This window comes from Camelus ferus, chromosome X (assembly GCF_009834535.1).
Source record: "Camelus ferus isolate YT-003-E chromosome X, BCGSAC_Cfer_1.0, whole genome shotgun sequence".
NCBI classification, from domain to species: Eukaryota; Metazoa; Chordata; class Mammalia; order Artiodactyla; family Camelidae; genus Camelus; species Camelus ferus.
This window is the reverse complement of record NC_045732.1, coordinates 4,143,766-4,160,705: the sequence shown is the minus strand read 5'-3', so window position 1 is coordinate 4,160,705 and position 16,940 is coordinate 4,143,766. Positions and strand designations below refer to the sequence as shown.

The window sequence follows — 16,940 nt, the reverse complement described above, 5'->3', positions numbered from 1 at the left end:
GCCACATGACCTTGGGCAAGTTATTTAAGCACTGTGCCTCAGTTCCCTCATCTGTAAAATAAGGACAATAGTAGTATCTACCTCATAGGGTTGCTGTGAGGATTAAAATAATTAATATATGTAAAGGGTTTAGAATAGTGCCTGGCTCAGCATAAGCACTCTATAAGTGTTAACTACTAGTATTATTATTATCCTATGAGCAGCCTTTGGGTCCTGAGAAATATACTGTGTGCCTATAGTAATTTCCGTGTGAATTTGGGATTTATATTCCAGACTCTCTCATGGAGTGATTAGCTCCTGAGTGGCTATGATAGAAGTGGTGATAACATCTGGCTAAAAGAGATGAAAGAACTTTCTACCAACTGAGATTGTCCCAAAGACAAACAGCTTGTCTTAGGAGAGAGGAACATTCCCATTGTTGCAGGTGTTGGAGCTGAAACCGAATAACTGCTTGATGGGGATGTTACAGAAGTGATTGAAAGATGGAATTGGGGTTTTGTTATACCAAGAGATTGTCTGCCTTGATACTTGTAGCAGAATGGCTGCCTCTGAGGTGGGTGTAGTGCTTCTTGAAATGTGGGGAACTCACCAAAGTTTTTGAAATTGTGAGCAGAGCTGAATGGTCACCTTACTCAGAAGGCTAACCACACATGGATAGGGCTGGGGTCAAATGTCATGTTCCAGAGTCTGAAATCTCCCAAAAAGTACTTTTGAGATTCAAGAGATAAGAATTTTGGTTTCTGCTCTGACAGTAGTTAGCTGTGTAATCTTTTGCAGCTTACTTTCATTCTCCGGGCCCCAGTTTTTTAAACTAGAACATGAGGGTTTAGAGAAGATTTTCTCTGAGGTCTCATCAGGTCTTGCTTTCTGTAGTTGGAAGATATAATTCTCTGAGTAGAAACAAGTGGATAAAAGAGAAAGAGACTTTTATGCATTTATCAGATGTTTGTGAAGCACCTGCTAAGTGTCAGGCACTGTGCTGGGCATGGGGGAGAAAGCAGTGAACAAGACAGGCATGGTCTTGGTCCTTTTAGCTCCACAGTCCAGTGCAGGATACAAACAAGAAAAAATACATTACAATACAGTTTAATAGTGTTCCAAGAAGGGTAAACACAGGGTTCTATGGGAGAAGAATATGGTTCAGAATATTTTTGAGGAAAGAACATCAGGGAGAGCCTTCTAGAGGAGGTGGCACCTGAGCTAAGCTTTGAGGTGGGGGCTGAGGAAGGACAGCAATAGGTCCTGAAGCAAGAGAACCTGGTAGATTATGAGAACTGCCATAGGTTCCATTTAGCTAAAAAATAAAGAATAAGAGGGCATTGGTGAGAGTTGAGATTGGGAAGGGCAAAGGACACCAGATTGGCAAGGTATTGTATATCATGTTACAGATTTTGCCTTAAAGGCAGTGGGGAGCCATAGAAGGCCTTTGAGCAGAGGAACTATATAATTCAGGGTTTGGCTGCAAAATTTAAATTGCTCTAGTTACTTTCAGCAGATCTTTAATATAGAAAATTGGGTGCTTCCCAAATGGTAGAAGGGCTGAAGGGGCAAGCTTTAGGTTGAGCCTCCAGGAATGACTCCCAGAACAAAATCAGGAGAGCTGTTCCCTCTGCCACAAGCAGGAAGGTGAGGTATCAGGAGCTTTGGGAACACTCCACCTGATCTGCAATCTAGGAATGAAGAATCTGCCACTGCCTTAACTATTGACTTGAGTATCATTATGCCTGCTAGAACCTCAGTAGCAAAAAGAATAAAATAAATTTTAAAAAAAGTCCCTGCTTGCACAAATGCAGAAAACCAGTGACCAGACACTGGAGCTTATGGAAAGGTAACATGGCTGCCGAAAACCCTAAAACCTCCACCACTCTCCTTGCCACCAGAAGCAGCAGAAATATGGTTTCTGTATTATCATCTTCTTCCAAATATTGTGTATATGCATATAATTGGCAGAAATCACATCCAGAACACTGGCTGCAAGGAGTTTGAGAAATTACAGGTTGCTGTTGTCATTGTTGTTGTTGTTGTTGTTGTTGTTGTTGTTGTTGTTGGTTTTTAGCTTCTCAGCAATATAGGAAGGCAGGCTTAGAAGGGTGGCATGGATCCTTAGCAACCAATCAATAGTATCCACTGTAGAACTGGTAAGAGCAGAACTGCTTTGGAAAGAGATAATTTGGTCAGGAGAGTAGAGGCTGAATTGGGGAGAGAAGAACCACAAGGTATGATGGTGCTGGCTGCAGGGAGAGAGAGGAAGGACACATTCTTTAAGGAGGAAGAGAATCACCAGGACTTGAAGACTGGTTGACTAGCACAGGATGAGGGAGAGGCAAGACTTATGGATATCTCCCTGGTTTTAGGCTAGTTCTATGTGTGATATTCCTAAGGGGCAGGGAACTCAGGGGAAGGAGGAAGCTGGCAGGGGTGGAAGATGACTTCAATTTTGGACTTATTAAGTTTGAGGTTATTGTGAGATATTCAGGAGGAGTTACCCAGAAGGCAGTTGGAGATCCAACTACCTAGGGGTCATCAGCAGAGTTGTAAGCTCCCTGCAGGCAAGGGCCTATGTTTGTTTTGTTCCGCCACTGGTGTGCAATAGGAAGTGTGTAATGTAGGTGGCAAGTAGTTAGAGCCTTGGGAATGGATGGGTCCATCATTAAGTGCAAGTGTGGAATGAGAAGAAAAGGGGAATGAGATTGAAAGAACCCTAAGAAATCATGGCCTTAATGACTGGATGAAGAAGAACTCAAGTAGAAAGTAAAGACAATATAACTAGACAGGTCATGTGGATAGAGGCCTTGAGGCAAAGGGAACATTTCAGAAATGAGGAAGGCATCAGTGGAGTCAAGAAACAGAGAAGTCAGGGAAGATAATAATGGAAAATTGGCTATGAGATTTAGCAACAAGTTGATCATTTGTTTATACTCACAAGAAGTTCCAGTTTCTTATGGGATGATGGGGGTGAAAGCCAGGCTGCAGTGGGTTGAAGGGTCAATAGATAGTGAAACGGAGAAAGGATAAGATTGCACTTTCAAAGGCAAGGAGAAAGATTTTAGTTGCTTACATTATGAAACTGTCCTGATCACCAGTATCTATCTGAACATAATCTGGAAGAGTGGCTTTCATACTATTTTGACCATTGCCTGCTGTAAGAAATACATTTTACATCACAACTTAGCACATTTATATTTATATGTAAATGAAACAAAAGCTTCAGTAAACAGTATTTATCCTAATTATATGGACATTTCATATAAATGAAATCATAAAAAAAAGTCTTTTGTGTCTGGCTTCTTTCACATAGCATAATATTTTTAAAGTTCATGTATGTTGTAGCATTTAACAATACTTCAGTCCTTTTTATGGCTGAGTAATTTTCCATGTATGGATATACTATATTTGCTTATCCATTCATCAGGTGATGGACATTTGAGTTCTTTCCATCTTTTAGCTATTGTGAATCATACTGTTATTAATGTTTATGTTCAAGTTTCTGTGTGGGCATGTTTTCATTTCTCTTAGGTATATATGTAGGAGTAGAATTGTTGGGTCAAATGGTAACTTATATTTAACTTTTTGAGGAACTGCCAGACTCAGCCAGAGTGGCTTCATCATTTAAAATTGGTGTTAGAAACGTTCCTATTTTTCCATATCCTTCCCAATACTTGTTATTATCTAGCTTTCTGATTGTAGCCACACCAGCTTGTGTAGAGTGGTGTCTTATTACAAATAATGCTGTAGTAAATTTCCTGCATTTGCATTTCATGCATTTGATTTGCATTTTCCTGATGACTAATGTGTTGAGCATCTTTTCATGTACTTATTGACCATTTTTTTGGAGAAATGTTATTCAGATCCTTTGCCAATTTTCAAATTGGATTATTTTTCTTTTTTAATTGAGTTGTAAGAGCTCTTTATGTATTCCAGACACAAGTCCCTTATCAGATACATAATTTGCAAATATTTTCTTCCATTCTGTGGGTTCTCTTTTCATACTCTTGGTAGTGTACTTTAAAGCACAGAAGTTTTTAATATTGATTATGTCCAGTTTGTCAGTTTTTTCTTTTATTGCTTGTGCTTTTCATGTCATATCTAAGAAACCATTTCCAAGTCCAAGATCACAAAGATTTACCCCATTCCCCTCAATTTGTTAAACTTAGCCACAATGTCATGATCACACCTAAATAATTAATCATGATTCCTTAATATCATGGAACATTCAATCTGTTAACATTTCCAGTTATCTCATAAATGTCACAAATGTGTTTGTGTGTGTGTGTGTACACATATATGCAAATTCTACTTGAATCATTCACTCCTTTTTCTTCCCATTTATTTGCTAAAGAGGTTGTTGGTCCTGTAGTTTTTTACAGTCTGTATTCCCATATTGCAATTTAACATGCTTTTCTGTCCTCTGTGTGCCCTATAAATTGATAGCTGGATCTAGAAGCTTGATCTGATTGAGGGTTTTTTTTGATGTTTGTTTTGGCACAAATCATTCATAGGTGATGTGATGAGACAAAAAATATCAAAGTGGGCATTTCTTTGGATTTTATTCTATCTTGTAAGGCTAAGGGCTATTTTGTTTATGATTCATTCAGAATTTCCAGTCATCTAGTTAAAATGGGTGACGGTCCTAGACTCAAAGATTTCTAGAGAATAGAACGAAATTCTTACTCCTTTTAGAGTGTATAGTATGTTAGGAATTTCAGGACTTAATTTGTTCTATCTCTGGCTAATGTAGATTCTTAACCCCTCTCCACCAATATCTATATGTTCACTTTTACAGTCCTAGAATGTAAGAGTAAGAAGGGCTCTTAGAAGTTTTCTGTAAGTTATTCCTGAGTTTTTGAGGGCCCAGGAGCCTCCTATTTTTCTGAGGTGAGGGTTCATACGTTTCATTGAATTCTCAGAAAGGTCTAAGTCCTCATGTGGCAGAAGGGAAATGGAGGCCCACAGATTGGAAAGGGGTTGCACAAAAGTCATACAGCAAGCTTGAGGTAGGACTGGGAGTAAATCTGAAAACTTCTTGTTTCTAGTCCAGGGCTTTTCCCAGGTTCCAGGAACTAGGTCATAAAGACAGAACAGGGCAGTGATTACAAGTTTTGTAGAGGCTTTTTCACTGCAAAGCCGCCTTCTCTTCCTAGAACCCAGCATGCTGGAAGAGGGCAAGCTATCATAGTCGAAATAAATCATAAGTAGGAAAGGAAGTCTGACCTGCAAGTGCAGGGATATCAGAGAAAGCCAAATATAATTGGATTTTGGATAATTTGTAGTGTCCTTGTGGTTCCTTACACAGCACTGGTTTGTTGAATTTATGCTAACTCTGGATTGGCTATAAATACTTAGGCAGTTGCCTAAGGCATCTTTGCTTCCTCCTAGGCCAAATAAAGTGGCTGCAAAGGATCCCTTCCCCCTTCATTCCTTTTCCTTCCTCTCCATCCTTTTCCCTTCCTTTTCCCCTTCTCTTTCCTCATAGCATCCTCTATTTCTTCCTTCTCCGTCTCATCTTTCCTTCTCTTTCCTCCCAGTTTCACATGGTATTCTCCTCATTCCCTCCTTCCTGCCATGCCCTCTCCCCTCTGGCCCTTTCAATATACTCCCTCCCTCTTTTCGAGGCCTTTCCCTCCTCCCCTTCTTCTCTCCTCACTTCCCCCTCAACCCGCCCACAAGTTCCCCACCCCCACGCCAGAATTGGCGGCTTGGGGATCCTGCTAGGAGGGATGGAGCGGGCCTGCTGGGGAAACCTTAAGTTCTCCGATTGGTTGCGGCGGGTAGCACGCCAGCTCAAGTCCCGCCCCCCGGCGAGTAAACGTGTTTCTGCGGCACCTGCTATTGGCCGGCGGTCCTGTCAGCAGGTTGGGCGAGCCTCACGCAGGCGCCGGCAGTCGCCTGGTGAATAAAAACGGGCTGGGGGTGGGGAGAAGAGAGGAAGAGAGCCAGCGAGGCCCGGATCTAAAGAGTGGCTGGCGGCCTGGAGCCCAGCGAACAGAGCGAGCGTAGGAAAGCGAACGAATTAGAGGGAGTAGGAGAGACCGAGACTGACTGGTAGCCAGGCAGGCGGACGGACGCATCCCCGGACAGACAGATTGAGCAGGCGCCGGAGAACCTCGCGCTGGTTCCTCCCGCCTTTCCCTTTGAAAGCAGGATTTTGCCTTTTCCGTGGCGCCCGAAAGAGAATGCTGGACTCTGCCAACTTCAGCGCAAGCTAAGATTTCTCAGCTAGGGAAGAAAGATCAGCTCAGTCCTGAGAAGGGGGGAAGCAATCACCCCTGTCCCCATCCCCCCTTCCCCCCCCCCCCGTACCAAACTCGGGCGCCAAACCCAGCCCTTCCCTAAGCACCCGACTTCCTCCTCTCCTTTCTAGCATGGTGGCTGTATGGACAGTCTGACAGAACAGAGACTGACATCTCCCAATCTGCCGGCCCCCCATCTGGAACACTACAGTGTTCTGCATTGCACCATGACCCTTGATGTGCAAACTGTAGTCGTTTTTGCCGTGATTGTAGTCCTCCTGCTTGTAAATGTCATACTCATGTTTTTCCTGGGAACGCGCTGAATGGAGTCCAGCTACCTGAGCTGTTTCGAACTCTCGCTTTGATTTCATCCCAAGAACCTCCAAGAAAAAAAAAATTCAAGAGAGACAGACAGAGACAGGAAAAGAAAGGGAGAGAAAGAGCAAGCTTTTACTCAGGGGGGAAAACGTTTTGAGCTTCAACATGGCCTCGCTGTGATATGTATGACGTTGGTATATTATCTCTCCCTAAATCTGTTATGTCTTGTCTTTTAAGTATGACTGTTAGTCTAGTTGCTTATTGCTTAAGTAAAATTGTTGATAAAGAAATTCTTTCTATTTAAGTGTGCGTGTGTGTGTGTGTTTGTGTGTGTGTATTCTTCATCTATGTGACGTTTATGAGGCAAGCTCTGCATCCTTATACAATGGCTTTGCTGTTTTTGGTGTCTTATCAACTCATTTTATTGAAAATTACCTTTAAGTTCCATCAGGGAATTTTAGTCAGAATTTCTCTCTTGCTGTCAGAAGTGCATTTGGGTTTGTTTGGAGAAAGGGGGGGTTGTGGGAAGAGCATGATGAATTTTTGGCATCTTTGGAAAGACAGTGTTGCACAGGATGTTTAAAGGAAAAAATGATACAAGGAATGAATTTAGGGAACATGATTCTTCAGTCTCTAATGAGAAACAAGAATTTGGGAAGTGATGTGGTGGGGTGCGTTGTGCTGGCAGTTGGTGACTGTGCCCTTTGAATCTTAATTCAGAGGGTTTGCAGTTTCTGATTTGGAAAGAAGCCACCTTTAAAATATTTCTTAAATCATTAAATGTCAATTTATTTGGAATCATGGAATGAGGCATAAAAGTGTTCTCTGATCTTTATGAATTGGCAAAAGAAGACCTTGACAATAACTGTTTGGGTTCTTTTTTTCCTTAAGATTGTACCTGTAAATTTGAGTTTGAGGATTTTCTCTATATGTCCTCCGAAAAACAAAAGCCAGCTCTTTACCTACCTTGGGAATAATGTATTTGGATTTGCTTCTTTGGGATAATCTCATTTGCAAAGACGTTCTTGAACCACATTTTAAATAGAACTTGCTAGTGCTAATGAGAAAGTGGTGGGTTTTGTTTGCTTCCTTGTTCGTTCTTTAAGAGAAGAGGTCTCTCTAACTGAAAGATTTCCATAACAAAATGAAAGTAGATTATCATGCTAAATTGAGAGTTTTGAGCACCCCCCCCAAAAAAAAGCCTGGATGGAATGGGATGAGAGCTTCAGAAAAGGAGGTAGAAGCATCATTCCAATCTGACATATATTTGCATGCTTGTTTCATATAGTAGTGGTGGAGGGTGCTGTTATTATTGCTATTATTTTTATATTTCTCTTTCCCCTGAGAAAGCTCTTGGCAAAGCCAGGAAAAAAATTGTCTCTGACGCTAGTGTGCATGAGACTTGTTTCCCCCTCCCCCCACCCGTGATGTAGGCAGGTCTTCCTCATTCGTTGCTTATCTGACTTCAAATAGTGCTATCTGACTTGAAATAGTGTGGCTCATGTAGCAATGAATCAGGACACATACATGTCCACACACATGTTCACCCTACACTCATGTGGGCGGCTGTTTATGTGTGATGTGCATATCTACTGACATTATACTGTCAAGTTCCATGTCCTATTGTTCAGTCTCTTTGGAAGTGATTTTGAAGGGAGAGGAGCCGTGAAGGGGTCTCTTGAAACTGTCCTGACCTCAGGACCCGAAGAGTATTGTTTTATGGCGTTAGAGCTCTCCTTGGCTCTGTGTGGGTGAGAAGCTGATTTTTTTTTTATTCCGTTGGTACCACGTTGTAAGCATAATCTGGGAAGTTTGCTGGCATTGATTCTTACTATTTCTCTTTGGACCCTTTGTGAAGGCCTCCTGGATTGAACTAAGAACTTGGTTTTTTTTTTTTTTTTGCAGAGAGAATCTACTGAGTCCCTTCCCTGCTTCCCCCCATTTGCTCCAACAGTATCCTCTAAAGTAAGCTGGTATTTTGGCTGGGCACTTAGTTTTGAGACAGTGTTGGAGAGCGAGGAAAGGCTCTAGGCTGGACAGCTACAGACCTGAGTTCTCTCTGTTCAGTGACTGTTTGACATAGAGCAATTTTTTTCCCTCCTCAGTAAGTTTTTGATTCCTTGTAACATTAACATTTGGGGATGGTTGGACCAGGTGACCTCCAGGTTCTTGCATTCTGTGATTTTGAGTGTTCATAGGCACTCGAAATTGGAGGTTAATGAACTGGGAAGAAGAGTGAAAAGGCAAATGAAATGTTAATCAAGGGGTTATGTGAGGGGGGAGGGCCGAAATATCTGGTTGCTAGTACCTGGAGAGACTTAGGTTTTAAGTAAGAGATCTTTTACCTAGTTATGTGGGAAGAAAACTGGACTACAACAATGGAATGCTTTTTGCTCTTTTTTTGCCCTAAGAGGAAAAAGGTTTTCTAGGGATAGTCTTTGAACCAGGTTTATGACAAAGTAGTATTATAAAATGCCACAGCCTTCACTTCTGGGTGCCTGACAGACCCTTGGCAGAAAGCCTTTGGGAATGTATGTGTGTAGGGTGTGTGTGACAGTACGTGTGTGTGTGTGTGTGTGTGGGTACATACTCCTAAATATGGATGGGGGTTGGTTGTGCTAGGAATGAGGAAAAACTGCAGGGCATGTATTGAGTTCCACAGTTTTGAAAGGGCTCCTTGTGCTAGGGTCTGTAAGGATTTGACTGGTGCTAGGATGGATGGGTGTCCCCCTACCAGTTCTCCCAGTACCCCATACCCACTCAGGCTAAAGGGGTAGCTTGAAAGAGCCCTTCCATCAGTAATTTAGTTGGTGAAGTGGGTAAACATTTTCCAAAATAATTTATCTCTAAACAAATAAGGGGATGTTGCTAGCCAGATGGCAGGCCACCCTAGAGAAGCTAAAAGGGAGTTTAGGGAGTTGAGAACCAAAGTTGGCAGTGTGACCTTTTACTTGTATGAATCCTAAAGGTTTGGCATTTCTCCTTCTGACTTGTGAGGGTATGCAAAAAGAGAAAAGAGTGGGAGAAAATGAAAAACTGCAGCCGAAAGGAGTGGAACCCTCTGTATTTTGACTTTTTTCTTTTTTTTCCTCTCCTGCCCCTTCTTTTCATCTTGCCCCTTCTAAACCTTTCCTCCCTCTCTCATACAGCCTTCTCTCCCTCCCCCAATCCATGCTATAAATGGGTTAGAAGAAAGAGAAGAGTGTTTTCCTCTCTGATTTGTCCCAACTTTTCCCATCAAAGTTCCTTGTTCCCTTTCCTCTTGTCTGACTCCTTTGGGTAGAGAATAACTTTTTGCTACCAGCTCAGGAATTTTGGCTTCTCACTCCCCCACTAGGGGATTCAAGAAAATGCCTTCAACCAGTATCCTAGCAACCCCTGCATCATTCAGCTCCTGCTGAGCTCCAGAGCCCACACTTTAAAGGTCCAGGCACCAGTGCCTCTGGGGAAAGGGGGCTGGCAAGCAGGACTTGGAAAGATGCTTTTGGGGAGAGGACAGAGAAAGAGCAAGATCCCCATTGCCTGCAAATGCCTAGAAAACATCCACAGAAGGCATACAGAGCCTAGCTTCATCCCAGCTGTGGGATTATTTATTGGAAGACTCCTGGGTTCAAGTCCCTCTCAAGACTGACTTCTCCTTATGATTAAATAAGCCATTCACAGCCTAGCTGTAGCAGAAGGAGGCAAGCTCTGAAAAATATTTTTTTTCACCCTGACTTTTGGCTGATGCAGGGAGGAGGGAAAGGGATGGTGTGGTGGGAAGAAGCTGAGCAATGCTTTTCCCTCCATTTAGATAGCCTCTATCTGTCAGAACCTGTAACATCTGCCTGTGAAGTGTGCCCCAATTTTGTTTGTGGCTAGAGAAACCTGCCTAGCCCAGCTGCAGTGGGGAATTTGGGGGGATTTCTGCTTGTTTCTGTGTCGTTGGTCTCTGGAGTAGTTTCCGACTGGGAAAGCTGGGCAAATTGGAGAGGCCAGTTTGAATGTGGTTTTGTTGAACAGGACTTGGACCCTGACTCAGATTTTCTCATTCACGTGTGTGTGTGTGTGTGTGTGTGTGTGTGTGTTACTGAAACCTGAGGGATCCCAGTGAGACTGCGGGTGATGTGCTCTTCTGACCTGTGGTGAGGCCCAGGCTGAGAATGCTTGGCTGTGATCAAAGGGCACACTCTGGCTGTTGCATGGATGCTGCCAAAGCATGTCCTTCTTCTAGCCTTTGTCTGCCATCTTGGCCTCTGCTCTCCTTGGCCTGTGGTGTGCTTGCTCTGGACAGAGACATGATTGGGAATTGAGCCTATTCTCCCAAAATAACTGCCTCCTCAGAAGACCTCCCACAAAGCATCTGGATCTAGTCCCAGTGGCTTTGCCGCAAGAAATGGGATGGAGGTGGAGAATCTTAGACTCTCTGGCTCTTATTTATACCTCTGCAACTAGTTTAGGCCAACTGAGTCTCTGACTTTCCAGGAATCCTTGATCAAAGCTTACCTCTTCTGATAGCTACCCACAGTGTCATTAGGTGGGTCTGCCTCTCAAGAGCATTTGGTTCATGGTGCTTTGCCCTGGTACCAAAGTACAAAGTGGAAAACCTAGAGGCAGGAAGGGCTTAGTAGGTAGAGAAGATTTGGTAAATAGTCCAGCAATGACAATTCTAATAATCCGTTGTCAGTGCATGGGCCTATAGGGTTTACAAAGCAATTTCTTATCTTTTAGAATTTTGAGCATCATGTCAGCCTTATGAGTGGATAGAGATGATTGTTTTTCCTCTTTTACAGATGAGAAAAGGAAGGGTCAGAGAGATTGGTGGGATGGGAGACGATCTGCCTTTCAAGTGGAGAGGGTGAGAGAGAGTTGATCCTTTACAGCTAGTATGAAGCTGAATGGAGTCAGGTAGAGAGGGAGGAGTGTGAGTCACCCCTGAAGTCATACTAGCTTCCTCAGCTACTCGCTTACATTTTTAGTGCTTTTTCCATACCTTTTATTTATATAGCAGTTTTGCACAGAGTTCTTTATTCAGTGAAACGCTGCCTTTTAATCTTGCATATATATACATCAAAGATCCCTTTAGTCTTATGAAAACTCACTATTTGGGATCTTCAAGGAGAAAGACAGTGTGAATTGGTGAAGCCTAAAATACAGAATATTTTGAAGGAACTTCAGTTTTCATGTAATTGTCCTTCCTTTTAAAGCACTATCTTTTTTCTGTATTTAAAAAAAAAATGTGCTACCCAAAACTGATCATGCTACTCCAGGTGCCACCTGATCAGAATCAAGTACAACGAGACTTTGATCTGTCTGTGAAATATCTAATATCACAGTCTTCTACTGGTCTACTGGTTCTCAATCCTCAGTGAACATACAGATCAGCTGGGGAGTTTTTAAATACCCATTCCAGTCTCCACTTTGAGATATTTGGATTTAATTGGCACGAGATATCTCACAGGCAGCTTTTTTTTTTTTAATTAAATTAAAGTCCTCTGAGGTGATTTGAACATGCAGCCAGGGTTAAGAGCCTTTTTGGGCTGTAGGCTCAAATGCTTTGCTGTCTAGTCTAGTCCTATACTCTTGTGAAATTGGCCCTTTGAACCAAACTTCAGGGCGTTTTGAACAAAACTTGTTCAATTTTTGTTTGTTTGGTTCATTATTCTAGCTTTTTATGGTTTTTAAATTTTTTTCTCCATTGTACCAAAAATTAGCAGTTTCTTCTAGCATTGCATCAGTTAAACTTTATTTTCTTTGGTTGGTCTAGTTTAGCTTTTTTGGGGGGTTAAATTTTTTCCTTTATGCCATGAAACAGATTGGTGGTCTCTTCTAGCACTGCATCATTTGAAAACTGAGTAAGTATCATCCAAGTTGTTGATTCAAAGAAATGTTCAATATAATGGGTTACTGCTAGCTCCTATGGCAACTCACCAGAGCCCCGTCTTGGAGTTGAAGCCAGTTAACTTTTATATATATCTGGTCAGCCAGTGCAGAATCCACTGGACTCTACCATCATCTATCCTATCAAAGTGTTAATGAGGGTAATGTGGCATGATGGATTTGTTGTATGTTTTGTAGATATCAAGATGTATGCTAGTTTCATAGCAATCATCCACCAAGTCAATGACCTTATCAGAAAAAGGCATATGAGTCACTTGGCATCTTACCCCTGGTAAATCTTGTTGCAAGCTCCAGGGTTCCCTGTTTTCTTTTAATACCTACAAACCATGTTTCCTAATTGAGTCCAGAATATGCCTGAGGGTCAGTGTCACAGCTGTAGACTTTGTGTACCACTTTCTTTTCCCCTCTTTGGAAAATCAGGACATCATAGATTTAGCTTTTAAAGAATATATTTGGTTTTCGAATAGCTCAGGAAACCCTTTGTGTTTCTCTTAGTTGGCTGAATTGTTTCCATTAGCACAGTGGGTCTCAGCCCTGGATGCACATTGGAATCACCTGGGGAGTAAACAAGACTAACAATTCCTAGAACCTCTGGGGGACATCTGATTGAGTTGGTCATGGTGAGGCCCTGGCATCAATATTTTTTTAAAAACTCCCTGAGGTGATAGGAATGTTCAACCAGGGATGAGAATGACTGCTATGCTCAAAGGAAATGTCAGCTCAGCCTGAATTTGGCTTATTGCACACGTGAATAGGCAGGCTTCACAGATGGTGAGATTTTATTCTAGGATTGTGGGGGCCTTGACAAATTCTAGGGGCTTGTGCCCACTCTAAAAAGAAGACTCAACCCTAGAGAGTGAGTAGTGTGAGGTCCTATTTGGATTTTAAATTATCAGCTGTGAGATGGTTTGAACCCTTCAGGAAAAAATGTTAGTTCCTATGCATTTCCTATAATAGTGGAAAAGATTCTGTTCATTTGCTGGGTAACCTTGGTCAAATTATCTCTCCCCTCTGAAATTCAGTTTCCTCATCTGCAAAATAAGGTTAGGTGGGTTAGCTTCAAAGATTTCTTCCAGGTTTAATGACCTGTGCTTATTTTGAGATTAATATTAATGATCAAAATGATTAAGAATGTTACCCAAAACCAGCAGTAATCGAGAGATCTCCTTTAGTAGGTTTGGAATGTGCAGGGTGATTTTGAGGGAGTAATAGACTTGCCGTCCTAATTATATTTAGCATAGGTTTCTTCTAGGACAACTGAACTGTAGGTTGTAGTCATTGAGTACACACTGGCTGCCAGCAGGGAAGGGAGCCAGCCCTACAGTGAACTGAGTGGCAGGGGTGGGGGGGGTGCTAGCTTGGAATTTAGCATTTGTTAAAAAGACATGTTGCATGGATAATTGAGAATTGCCTCTTACAGGTAAAATGCCAGCCTCATAGGTCTGGGAAATCCTAGGGGGCAAGGGACTGGCTGCTTTGATATTCCAGAGCCCCTTCCTACAGTATTTTAAGTAGCCATTCATTTAGTTACTACTACTACTACTACTACTACTACTACTACTACTACTACTTCTACTTCTACTTCTACTACTACTACTACTACTACTGCTACTACTACTACTACTACTACTACTACTATTAATAAGAATTTAAGCAAGTAAGATTCCCTAGTTATTTCATGGGCTCTACGCCTAAACCTGGAAATAGTTGAGGAAACTGAGGCACAGGGAGATTAAGTGACTTATTCAAGGTCACACATTCAGGAAATGATAGTTTCTGACCTAGAACCCAGGCCTTTTGACAACACATCCTTGCAGTTCTTCCAGTGTAGCCTGCATAGTGAACTCTGGTCAGAATGTGATCATGACTCTTTGACAGTTGAAAGTGACATAGAACAGAACTCAGGAGGGAATTTTGAAGAAATGAACAAAGGGACAACCTGGAGGAAAAGGAAAGGTTAAAGGAGGGATGTGTCTGAGGTTAGTTCCTTCTTGCCCTGTTACTCTTCTGTGCTAGTTTCAGGCCCCTGACAAGAATTGGGCATTTGGTCTTTGAGCATCGAGTTGTTAGTTGGTAGTAGAGAAGAGGGAAAGTTGTGCGTGCATGGCAGAGGAACAATGTATGGAAGGCAGACCTTCACTAGGAGAAAAATTCACTGGAAATGGTCTTGGGACCCTCTAGGAGCAAGCTGTGGCTCTGTACCTACCTTGCTGCCAAAACTTCATCAAAGCTCTTCCCCACTAGGCCTCAGTTTCCATGTCACTACAGTGAGGAGTAGACTAATAGAAGAATCATGTTCTCAAATGAAATTTGAGCCTGAAACTTCTGTATAAAATATGAAAAAGCACAACTAGTCTGGTTGAAATTGGCCTGGGACAGAAGTGGAGGACAGAGTCTAGAGTTCTAGGCAACCATCTTGCCAGTAAAGACCTTATTCATTAGGGGAATTGGAATTAGGAAAGTGGGGATTGCTCTGCCCAGCTCAGCCAGACTGCTTGGAAGATAGGGCAACCTTGGATGGGAGAGGTGGTGGGGGGTGTCTTTGATTTAAGTGGCAAGATTCACATAGAGAATCACATAGGGACAGAGATTAGAGTACCTTGAAGATCTGCATGATTCTCCCCTTCCTATTTTACAGTTGAGAAGATTAAGGCACTGAAGGGGAAAAGGTCTTATACAAGGCTGCAGTGATGGGCCTGGAATCCTGATCCCTCAGGTCAGGCCCTTGCCCCCTGTAACCTGCTACCTCTGCTATAGAGTTCTGGCTCTCTGCTCCCTTGGCTGTATCAGAGACCTAAATGCTATCTCAGGTTTAGTTGGAGAAAGACAGCTGACAGAGAGGCTGGGAGAACAAGAGTATTATGTAACCTCCTAAAGGGGAACAGGTCTGTCAGAGCACTTAGGGTGCCAGGCAGTGAGATGGGGGTGGGGGGAGCACAGAATCTCCTGCAGACTATATTAGTTCTTCTGAGGCAGGGAGCTCTGGATGCAACCCTGTGCTGCTCAGCAATCCACCCTTGGGGCCCAGAGGAGTCCAGCACTGTGCGTCCATTGCCAGCTCTGGGAATGGTTCTGGCAGCTCTGATCTCTCTGCCTGCCTGCCTTCGTTAGAGGAGGGGAAGGATGCAACTCCGTGCCCAGCTAGCTGCAGGAAGGATGTGCTAAGAGCCCACCCCCCACCCCCTCAGAGTGCGGTGCCTAAAGGCAGCATCTACTTTTAGCTGTACCTCCCACAGCCTCTCTTCTGCCCACTCTCTTCCTTCCTCCTCCCTCTGTGAACCCTGCTGGTTGGCAGGAGGGCTGGGCAGTGGGTGCTTTGGCATTGGGAAAGAGGCATGGGGGAGCCAGGCATCTCTAGGAGAGCCTTTGATAGGCCTGGCATGGTAGGAAGGTGCAGAACAAAGGCAAATGATGAGACTACTTTTGTGCTCAGGGCCTAAAGAGAGTGGAGGGATTTATTAATTTCCTTTGGACCTAGCAACCAGCTGAGGTGCTTGCCTTGAGAATCCAGATTGAACTGCACAGGAGGTCTCAGGAAATTTTATTGGACAGAACGTATATAGACACTTTCTCTAGTTGGATTTAGAGTAAAGCAACTGAGTCTAGTGGATGCTTGCTTGATTCTTGACTCTCTTTTGAGCAATGTATTAAACTTTTCAGTGGGTTTTGCACATTGTCTCACTTGATTTTCTCTGTGACCTCATAAGGTGGGTAAAACAGGGGTTATCTTCATTTTATAGATGAGAAAAATGAGGCTTAAGTACATATTATCATACAGTGCCTGGTCTGGGCTCAAGCTCTGAAAGTTATAGTGCCATTTAAAGTCATTCCAGATAGCTGTGAAAAGGGGTGTTACAGCTGTCCTGAGTCCATTTCCCTCATTGTGGAGGCTGGGGATCTAGGCTCAGAAAGAGACTCACCCAAGGAAATACAGTATGTTTGTAGCAGTACTTGAGTTGGAGTATTGCCTTGTAAGGATGAGTTCCTGGACCCATGGGACTTGTGAGCTACTTTTTCAGGGATGGTAAGGGAAACCTGTATGGTGTGATAGAAAGCAAAGGATCACTGAATTAGTAGTTTGTTATTTTTTAGTTCTGTGACCTTGGGCAAGTCACTTAGCCTCTCTTGAGTTAGTTTTCTTTTCTGTTAAATGCAGCTAATAGCCTGTGAGAACTTCCTGAGGCTGAAATCTTTGTGTGACTGCTACAGTGAAGGGGTCTGACACTTGGCAGGCTCTTTGTAGATGTTTTGTTATTGAAAGACTTACACATGAATAAAGAGGGGCTGCAGATACGAACTTAGTCTCTGAGTGACCTTGAACAAATCCCGTTGTCTTTGTGCCTCATTTCTCTCCATTACAACATGGAGGACTCTCTTACTTTCCTCCCTTGGAAGGATAGAATTCCTGTGACCTTGCCTATGTCTTGGGTCATTGGTGGGAAGCTGGGATTTTTTTTCCTTTATAAGAAGCTTTCTTTTATTTACTCCCAGCTCTATCCACCCTACCACCCA

General features: G+C 42.8%; 1 protein-coding gene across 1 annotated transcript in view; it reads left to right on the top strand.

Moving 5' to 3' along the window:
- Positions 1–16,940, top strand: part of ARHGEF9 (Cdc42 guanine nucleotide exchange factor 9) — a 328,329-nt gene that overhangs the window by 220,673 nt on the left and 90,716 nt on the right. Inside the window, exon 6 of the mRNA XM_032475623.1 lies at positions 8,454–8,513. Coding sequence (XP_032331514.1) covers positions 8,454–8,513 — 60 coding nt within the window. The remainder of the gene's footprint in view (positions 1–8,453; positions 8,514–16,940) is intronic.